Source organism: Microtus ochrogaster, chromosome 4 (genome assembly GCF_000317375.1).
Source record: "Microtus ochrogaster isolate Prairie Vole_2 chromosome 4, MicOch1.0, whole genome shotgun sequence".
Taxonomy (NCBI): Eukaryota; Metazoa; Chordata; class Mammalia; order Rodentia; family Cricetidae; genus Microtus; species Microtus ochrogaster.
This window is the reverse complement of record NC_022011.1, coordinates 3,872,347-3,881,803: the sequence shown is the minus strand read 5'-3', so window position 1 is coordinate 3,881,803 and position 9,457 is coordinate 3,872,347. Positions and strand designations below refer to the sequence as shown.

At 50.9% G+C, this 9,457-nt stretch overlaps 3 protein-coding genes across 3 annotated transcripts in view; 1 reads left to right on the top strand and 2 right to left on the bottom strand.

The window, feature by feature from the left end:
* The window catches only part of Vps4a (vacuolar protein sorting 4 homolog A), a 15,458-nt gene extending 9,980 nt beyond the window's left edge, over positions 1-5,478 (top strand). Inside the window, exons 6-11 of the mRNA XM_005345410.2 lie at positions 155-311; positions 1,059-1,207; positions 1,501-1,582; positions 1,801-2,020; positions 3,978-4,118; positions 4,798-5,478. Coding sequence (XP_005345467.1) covers positions 155-311; positions 1,059-1,207; positions 1,501-1,582; positions 1,801-2,020; positions 3,978-4,118; positions 4,798-4,899 — 851 coding nt within the window. The 3' untranslated portion in view covers positions 4,900-5,478. The remainder of the gene's footprint in view (positions 1-154; positions 312-1,058; positions 1,208-1,500; positions 1,583-1,800; positions 2,021-3,977; positions 4,119-4,797) is intronic.
* A 416-nt stretch (positions 5,479-5,894) lies between these two features.
* On the bottom strand, positions 5,895-7,932 carry Pdf (peptide deformylase, mitochondrial). The gene is made up of 2 exons (XM_005345511.3): positions 7,333-7,932; positions 5,895-6,700 (listed from the first exon to the last, which is right to left on the bottom strand). The coding sequence occupies exons 1-2, from the start codon at positions 7,868-7,870 to the stop codon at positions 6,543-6,545; spliced, it is 696 nt and encodes a 231-aa protein (XP_005345568.1). The 5' UTR covers positions 7,871-7,932; the 3' UTR covers positions 5,895-6,542.
* Positions 7,933-7,990: 58 nt separating this feature from the next.
* Cog8 (component of oligomeric golgi complex 8) overlaps positions 7,991-9,457 on the bottom strand; it is a 9,602-nt gene continuing 8,135 nt past the window's right edge. Inside the window, exon 5 of the mRNA XM_005345409.2 lies at positions 7,991-8,448. Coding sequence (XP_005345466.1) covers positions 8,144-8,448 — 305 coding nt within the window. The 3' untranslated portion in view covers positions 7,991-8,143. The remainder of the gene's footprint in view (positions 8,449-9,457) is intronic.

Genomic DNA, 9,457 nt, shown 5'->3' with positions numbered 1-9,457 from the left:
GGTTTTGGAGCCTGTCCTGGAACTAGCTCTGTAGACCAGGCTGGTCTCGAACTCACAGAGATCCGCCTGCCTCTGCCTCCCAAACTTGTTAACTTTTCTTTGCTCCTTTCTCCCAATCAGAAAGCAGCTGACTTCTGTCCATTATTTATTACAGGCAAGCGCACCCCTTGGCGAGGTATACTGCTCTTTGGGCCCCCAGGCACAGGCAAGTCCTACCTGGCCAAAGCCGTGGCAACAGAAGCCAACAACTCCACCTTCTTCTCTGTGTCCTCCTCGGATCTGATGTCTAAGTGGTTGGGGGAGAGTGAGAAGTAAGTCAGCCGTCAGCTGTGCTGTGGCAGTCCTGGCAGCTGCTGGGAGTCCAGCTTCCTGGCCCCTTGAGATCACTTCCCAGAGACGGGAAAGGATGTCAGGCAGTCATGGTACAGGCCTCCAGCACCAGCACTTGGAGGCAGAGGCAGAAGAATCTGAATTTAAAGCTAGACTGGTCTACAGAGAGAATTCCAGGATTTCTCTGTGTAGCAGAGAAACCGTCTTCAAAAACCAACAAGAAACAAACACACACACACACACACACACACACACACACACACACAAAAAGGAACATATTGTTTTCTTTTTGGTTTTGTGAGACGGGATCTCATGTACCCCAGGCTAGTCACAAATTCCCTCTGTAGCAGAGGCTGGCCTTGAACTTCTGATTCTCCTAGTACTACCTCCTAAGCCTTGGGGTTACAGACATGTGCCGCCAAGCCTGTAGAGTCAGTTTCTGTTGTGTATCCTCTTAGGGGCATTCTGTGGGTTTAGCTTATTCCTCAAGTTGATCTCCGTTCTTTGATGTGAAGCTGAGGCCTAGAGAAAAGGAAAGGATTCTTCCCGCGTCCAGAGCTAATGAATGGGGCGCCAGGACTTGAGGCTGATGCCACAGCAAGTTCTTGGTTCAGTACTATTTGAGGGCTTGTCTGACCTGTTTTCCCTGTTACTAGATGTAACAACTGGATCTCAGGGTGGACATATTTGGGAGTGTCCAGGTCCTGACCCCTTTCTCACTCTCACAGGCTAGTCAAGAACCTGTTTGAGTTGGCCAGGCAACACAAGCCTTCCATCATCTTCATCGATGAGGTGGATTCCCTCTGCGGGTCACGGAATGAAAATGAGAGCGAGGCTGCCCGAAGGATCAAAACGGAGTTCTTGGTCCAGATGCAGGGTGTGTGCTGGTGCCGTGTCACTCCTTGGCCACCTTCCACCTAAAGCTAACCCAGAGCTCCATTCTGTAGCTGCACTGGCACGGCAGAGAGACACTTATGCCATCTCTGCCGGCCTTATATGGGCTTGCATCAAAGAGAGGGTTGAGGCCTTTACCATGTCGGCTCTCCATCACTCCCAGAGCATGTGGTCCTATAGGTCTCTACCCAGGAAAGCCCCAAGACATGGTTTAGTTTCCCATGGGTCCTGGCTGCCTCTGCAGGCATCTTCAGTTGCTTGTCTCATTCTCCACAGGAGTGGGGAATAACAATGATGGGACTCTTGTTCTTGGTGCCACAAATATCCCCTGGGTGTTGGATTCAGCCATTAGGAGGAGGTGAGTATAACCTAGGAGCTTAGGGCTGATATCTTTGTCTAGCACTGGTCATTTTGTTACTAGCTAATGTCCATCCCATTTCTTTGGAATCTTCCCATGTCTGCGCTTGCCTTGATGAAGTCGGGTATTGGACCTGGGTCACTCATTTTAATATGCATGCTGCCTTTCCCTTCACATCATGTGACCAGCTCTCATTTGATATGGATATATCTCCCCAGGTTTGAGAAGCGAATTTATATCCCATTGCCAGAGGAAGCGGCCCGTGCCCAGATGTTTCGGTTACATCTGGGAAGCACACCTCACAACCTCACGGATGCTAACATCCACGAGCTGGCCCGGAAGACAGAAGGCTACTCAGGAGCAGACATCAGCATCATCGTGCGGGACTCCCTCATGCAGCCGGTTAGAAAAGTGCAGTCAGCAACACACTTCAAAAAGGTGAGTGGCAGCAGTCAGGAGGTAGGGGTGGACTCTTGTGTTTTTGATTTTTTAGATTCTTGACTGCTAAAGGTACATGCTCTATGAGAGAACCAAGGATAGATTCCTCCCTCCACACCTCTCCCCCCCAGACAGGGTTTCTCTTGTAGTCCTTACTATCTATCCTAGAACTCACTCTGTACACCAGGCTGGCTTTGAACTCAGAGATCTGTCTGCCTCTACCTCTGCCTCCCGAGTGCTAGGATTAAAGATGTGCGCCACCACCACCCGGCTCCAAGGGCAGATATTATGTGCCCTTTTGCTCTAGAACTGAAGCAGTGCCACACATCCTCCCTGTAGTACTGCTGGTGTAATGATCTTCAGAAGCTAACAGCCAGCACCAAGCTGGAGGGCGGGGTGCACACAAACTGAATACTTGCCAAGTGCCAGACACACAAGTGGACGGACTTGCCTACTCACTCAGGCACGTCTTCGTTGTGTGTCTGCTGTGGATCCTGCGGTGCGCCAGCACTGTCCTGTCCTAGGTATAGGGAAGACAGTGATACAGACAACCAACAAGAAAAATGCAGGCCGGTTGTGGTGGCGCACGCCGGTAGGATTTGCTGAAGGAGGCAGAGGCAGGAGGATCACGAGTTCGAGGCCAGCCTGGGCTACACATTTTAAGCCGGGCGATGGTGGCGCACGCCTTTAATCCCAGCACTCGGGAGGCAGAGGCAGGCGGATCTCTGTGAGTTCGAGACCAGCCTGGTCTACAGAGCTAGTGCCAGGACAGGCTCCAAAGCCACAGAGAAACCCTGTCTCGAAAAACCAAAAAAAAGAGAAAAAAAAAAGAAAAATGCTGGAGACAGGCGGATCTATGAGTTCGAGGCCAGACTGGTTTACAGAGCAAGATTCAGGACAGGCTCCAACACTACAAAGAAATCCTGTTTCGAAAAAAAGGAGGGCTGGAGAGATGGCTCAGAGGTTAAGAGCACTGACTACCCTTCCAGAGGTCCTGAGTTCAATTCCCAGCAACCACACGGTGGCTCACAAAAAAGAAAGAAATGCTGATTCTTCTTTAGCAAATAGTGACTGTCCATCAGTGCATGTTGGAGACTAGAAGTCCCAGAAGTTTGGAGGGGTGGGCAGCTTGCTCTGTTAAAAGACACACTGTTGTGACCAGAGCCAGAGCCTGGAGTTGGGGAAAGCAGTGCTAAGGGTGCATGGGCTGTTTCCCCATTGCAACAGACCAGTGGTGGAACATAGTTGCTACAGTTACACTTATGGTGATGAGTCTTGGTGGCACTTGAGGAAGAGGAGACCAGCAGCTGGAAGAGCTTGCTGTCCATGACACTCTAAAGCCAGGTCAACCCACGTGGACCTCTCAGCTTTGTTTGTTGTTTGTGCACATAGAGGGCAAACAATAACTTTAAGGAGTTGGTTCTTTCCTTCCGCCATATGTATCTGGGACATCAAACTCAGGTCAGCAGGCTCAGTTACAGGTGCCTTTCCCGTCTCACTAGCCGGAACTCCTTTGTTTGAGACAGTTTCAGTTAGTCCAGGCCAGCATCAAACTCTCCCTGTAGTTGAAAAGAACCTTAAATATCCTGCCTGTACCTCCTAAGGGCTGGGATCACAGGTGCTTGCCATCAGAGGGTTCGTTTTGCTTTAGATGCTACTGTGGGGTTAGGGGCCATATGCATGGGTGCCATGACATGTTTTATAGGTAAAAGGACAATTCTGTGAACTTGGTTCTCCTCTACTTTCACGTGGGCTCCACAGATGGAACTCTGTTGTCAGGTTTACGTGGCAGGTGCCATTACCACGGAGTTGTCTTTCAGACCTCAGACCTGAGTTTTTAGGGACTTTGAAAGGAGCTCTGCCCTCCTCCAACCTTGGTGACCTAGAGATCCCAATATTCCCTTCAGGCCATTCTCAGGACAGCCACGACAGCCTGACAATCTCTGCTTGGTTTCAGGTTTGTGGCCCTTCCCGCACCAACCCTAGTGTTGTGATTGATGATCTTCTGACCCCATGTTCTCCAGGGGACCAAGGGGCCATAGAGATGACTTGGATGGATGTCCCTGGTGATAAACTCTTAGAGCCTGTGGTTTGCATGGTAAGTGACCCACTGGGAGAGAAAACTGGGAATCTGAGTCTAAAAATACAAGTGAGTGTTTTCCTATTGTCCTGGCTCATAGCCCTCCCAGAGTAGCCTTGGGGTAGTGGGTACTGAGGTTTTTGCTGAGACTCTGGGAACCTTTAAGGGGAAGAGTAAAGCCGGGCGGTGGTGGCGCACGCCTTTAAGCCTTTAAGCCTTTAATCCCAGCACTCGGGAGGCAGAGGCAGGTGGATCTCTGTGAGTTCGAGGCCAGCCTGGTCTATAGAGCTAGTTCCAGGACAGGAACCAAAAAGCTACGGAGAAATCCTGTCTCGGAAAAAAAAAAAAGGGGGGGGGGGACAGTAAAGTCCAGACACTAATTGTCATTCCAAGGCCAGGCTTTTTGATCCATAATGAACCAGTGAAAATTACCCAGACAGCCTAGTGCTCTCCTAGTTCTCTTCTGGCAGCTGTCTGTGCTGTGGGTGAATGCAGTAATGGAAGCTACTGATGGGATGGGATGGCAGAGTTATGGGGTGAAGCAGTCTTCCAGAGGGAGAGGCGTGTGGACATGATACGCAGTCTGCACTGGGGGTGACCTCAGAGGCAGGCCTCTTGTCAGTCTAGCCAGCACAACTAGAGGAGGTGCTGAGGACATGGAGCGCTGGTTTTCAGCTGTGTGCTTGTGTCCCTGCAGTCAGACATGCTCCGGTCTTTAGCCACCACCCGACCCACAGTGAATGCAGAAGACCTCCTGAAAGTGAAGAAATTCTCTGAGGACTTTGGACAGGAGAGCTAAAGCTTCACGTTGGTCATGAAATTGGGAGTTCGACTGGAGCAAAGTCATGGGACTTCTTCCTACACCAGTGGCCAGGCTGCCTGGCTGCCAGCCTAGTGGGATGATGAAGGGGCCTCCCCAGCTGCAGATGCTTTGCCATGTAGAACACTCGGGACACTGGTTCTGCACACTCCACTTTTGGATGCTCACACTTCTTGTCCTGATCTATTTTTTTTTTTTTGTTTTTATTTTTAACTTTTGTTCCCCTAGATTAATGCTGCTTTGATTTCTGTCTTGTTTATAAATAAAGAGAAAAACCATCTGGAAGTGTTAAGGATTGGGAGCCACTAGGCTCCTGCTCCCACTCCTTTCTTCTTGAGTCCGACTACTTGAGAGCTGACCACGGGAAGTAGGAAAAGCCATCCCATCATCCTAAGTTTGCACCTGGAGCTTCAGGTCTTCCTTGCAGGAGCTGATGGCTTCCATCAGGAGAGATGAACAGTCATGCAGGGCTTTATTGATGCCTTCCCCGACTGAGAACTGAGCCAGCCTCTGCTGGTCCTGCCCCGGAGATGTCTAATAAACCCTTTCCCTTCTTGAGCTACTCGAGTCTTCTCTTTTTTTATTCTACTATGGGATTCTTTGAGAATGGAGCTTACTTCTTGCAAGGCCCTCTTCACTGTTTTCTTTCCTTAGCAGGACAGGAAGTGGGAGTGTTCTCCAGACCTGCAGTCCAGTCAGGTGATAAGTCCTACATGCACAGAAGTGCAGCAGCAGTTTTGCTATCTTTCAAGACAGGGTTTCGAGTAACTTGAACTTACTGTGCACCTTGCTGGGTGCCTTTAATCCCTGCACTCAGGAGGCAGAGGCAGGTGGATCTTTGTGGTCAAGGCCAGCCAGCCTGGTCTACAGAGCACGTTCCAGGACTGGCTCCAAGCTACTGAGAAACCTGGGGGTGCGGGGTGTCTTGAACTCCTGATCCTCCCTCTTCAGGATCCTAAGTGCTGGGTTAGGAATGGTAATGTTAGGTCTCTGTTCCCATAACAACTTAGTAACTGTTGCTGAAGAGATGCTGCCCAGTTTAGGTCTCCAGGTAAAGCAGCTCCAAAGATGCTGTGTGTACACAGATCACATTGTAAAGGGATTGTTCTAACCTCCAAAAACTGGTATTATTCCTCTGTATACTTACCTTCCTTATGCCAGGAATCAAACCTACATCTCTCTACATCAAGCACTGTTGTACCCATGAGCTTTATATGCCCCCAGCTCTAAGTACTCTATCTTGAAAACCTGTTTTCTTTGCTGATTGAAAGTGGCTGATAGAAGCTTTGGTTTTTTAGCTCTTAATTGTGTGTGTGTTTTGTGTAGTTATTTGTACTGAGAATGTTTGCCTGCCCACTTCTGTTCATGCAAAATTGTCAGGGAATACCCACTCCTTCTTCAAGGGTATATTTCTACCCATGCTGTAACATATTCTGTCAAAATCTGCTTTCAGGACAAGCATTTCTATCATCTTCCTTTATCTCAATCCAGCACACACTGGCAGTCCACTGTTTACTGTCAGATTGGAATCAATTCCAAGTTGAAGCACAAAAAGATGTGCCCGTCTTCACCTGAAGTGTCCGCATGCCGGTTTTCCAGACCCTCAGTCAGGCGAGAGGGATTCAGTCATTGACCTCCATCCAGTGGAGATTGGTAAATGTCCCGCTGTCCATTTTGTCAATGAACAAGCAGCCCTGCAAATGATCCATCTCGTGCTGGATGATTCGGGCTGTCCACCCACTTGCTGACCACACCACCGGCTCTCCCCTTGGGTCCAGTCCTGCAAAGGAAGTTACAGGTTGGCTGAGGTGAGGCCCTTCCCAATGTGCTTAACCTCCTGACTCTATTTCCTAATTCCTGCCCTGGCTACGCCTATTTATATTCTATCTACAGAGGCAGCATCCGAAAGTGAATATGGACAAATGCCAACTTTTTTATTCAGCCTGATTCCTAGCTCTATTACAGGGCAAGGATAAGAAACCCCCTCCTCAAAGCTTTCTCAGGTGCTATGTATCAAAGATATTTCAGCTTGGCACAGGTGCTATGTATCAAAAATATTTCAGCTTGGCACAGTAGCAAATAATAACCACATTCTATAAGACAATGTGAAAGACAGGCATGGAATGGTTTGTTGCTCTAGCTGGATAAGGCTGGATCCTGCTTTCTTAGACAAGCCCACCATGACTTGTAAACTAGGAAAAACGTGTTAATACCGACACACATATATGGGAATCTATATACACACCTATGAGAGTTGAGACAGATACAGATTCCCTATCTAAGTCTCCCCGGTTGGCACCCTGCGTCCCATCTACGCGGGTTTTGCCCTGCTCTTCAGGAGTCCCGAGTTCCCTGTTCTCCCGGGTCCGGCTAAGGAGAGCACGGCAACCCCGCCGCCCCCGTCCCTTGCACCTGAGATCTGCACGGCCTGGAAGCGAGGCACACAGGCCAGGAAACCGGCAACGCTCTCGCAGCCCTCGGGGAAGGTGACCATGCGGTTGTCCAGCACCCTCAGGCTGGGGTTAACCAGCACGCGAAGCGGGAAGGGCTCCATCTGACGCAGCTCGCGCAGGCGCGGTGAGAAGGTACGGAAGAGCGCGTCGGGGAACTCGAGCACCAGCACTTGCAGCGGCACCCCCAGCTGCGGCGCACTCAGACCCAAGCAGCGCCGCCGCCGCATCACCTGCACCAGCCGCCCCACGAGCCGCTGCAGCTCCGGCCCGGCCAGCTGCGCGGGTTCCACCGGAGCCGCAACGGTGCGCAGCACCGGGTCTCCGACCTGGCACACGCGCGAGTACGGCGGCTGCGGTGCGCCCCATACGAGGCGCCTCAGGTACCGCCAGTAGGAGCGCGTGCGTGCGGGACCCTCTAGGCCGGCCGACGAGCTGCAGCTCCGCACCCCGCCCAGCGGGACCCGAGCCGCTACCAGCAGCCCACCCAGCAGCCCCATGGCGCCAAAACCGCCGCGACCCGTCCTCCCGCTAGCGCCAGGGACGCCGGGAAGCGTAGTTCTCGCGCGACTTCTGGGACCAGTTATCGGAGACAGCAGCCAGATGGCGGTAGTCGTCGGCTTTATTAAAGCTGCCACATACCACCGTGCCCCGCGATATCCTAGGCAAAGCAGTCTCAGCCTCCACACGAGCGGCGACCTTCCCTGCCCAGATGCCGCCGGCAGCGCTGTGCCTTTAGTCCTGCCCCCCAGCCTGGATGCAGGGAACACTGCCTATGGCTCCTCACTGGGCGGCTGCGCGGGCAGCGGCTCCCCCTCCACTGGCTCCCCAGGCAGAGGTTCCTCTGGTTCTCCCTTCTCTGACCCGCCCTCGGGGGCCGCTGAAGTATCTGGTTCCAGGCCAGGCTGCTCCGCAGAAAGCTCTTGAGCTGGGGCCACGAGGTCGGGCACTAGCTCCTGGCCATCTAGACAGAAGACTGTCTCTCTCTTAGGCAGGATAAACGCGAGAGGCTCCTGGATAGCGCTGATGTTCACATGCCCAAGGTTTCCGTGCTTGGAGAGCTGGGTGGGTGAAATGCCTAACCCAGATGGTAGGAAAAATGAAATGGAAAACAAGTTATTAAATTCAACGCAGAGACCATGGTGGGGGCGCTCAGGGTAAAGAACTGACACAATTACATATTCCAATACTACGAGAGCATACTTGTAATATATTAAGACTGTTATACTGAGGTCCCACGGTAAGGGTGGTCGGAGCAGGAGCCAACCATTAGAGTCCTGGGATAGACACCAAGAGAAAGGGTTTGTGGAGAACAGCCACCCTTAGCCAAGGTCATCACTGACCCCTCTGCCTGAGGAGGAGCTGTGTCTCCCCTCAGCCCTACTCCAGAAGAGATCTATAACTGGGGGAGATTTATTTATTTATTTATTTATTTATTTATTTATTTATTTTTTACTGGTCTTATTTTTTGAAACAGGGTCTCTCCATATAGCAATGGCTCTCCTGGAATTCACTATCTAGACCAGGTAGGTCCCAAATCACAAAGATCCACCTGCCTCCTGTTACCCAAATCCTGGGATTAAAGGCCTGTGCCACCAAGCCCAATGAGAGAGAGAAAGAAATTCTTTTTTTTTTTTTTTTTTTCAAGTCAAAGTTTCTTTCTGGGTGGCCCTGGCTGTGCTGGAACTCACTCTGTAAACCAAGTTGGTCCCAAAGTCAGATCCACGGCCTCTGCACCATTTCTCTAGGAGGCGGAGGTGTGCAGACTAGGAGGTTAAGGTCATCCTCCAATACACAGCAAGGGCTACAGGAGACTCTTGTCCAAAAAAACAATCCAAAACAACAAAACCACTCTCTGAATATTGTATATAAAGGGAAGCACACAATAGGTAGTCCTTTTGTGACTGGCTTCTTCTGCTTGCCCAGATAATCCACATAGTGTATGATTCCATTTCTATAAAATGTTCAGGGCTGGAGAGATGGCTCAGCGGTTAAGAGCATTGTCTGCTCTTCCAAAGGTCCTGAGTTCAATTCCCAGCAACCACATGGTGGCTCACAACCATCTGTAATGAGGTCTGGTGCCCTCT

Excerpts from the sequence above, each read along its gene's own strand:
- Pdf (XM_005345511.3), bottom strand. The coding sequence starts at position 7,870 with ATGGGGCTGCTGGGTGGGCTGCTGGTAGCGGCTCGGGTCCCGCTGGGC. Across the intron at positions 6,701-7,332 it reads CCAGGCCGTGCAGATCTCAG|GACTGGACCCAAGGGGAGAG; the intron begins GTGCAAGGGACG and ends CTTCCTTTGCAG.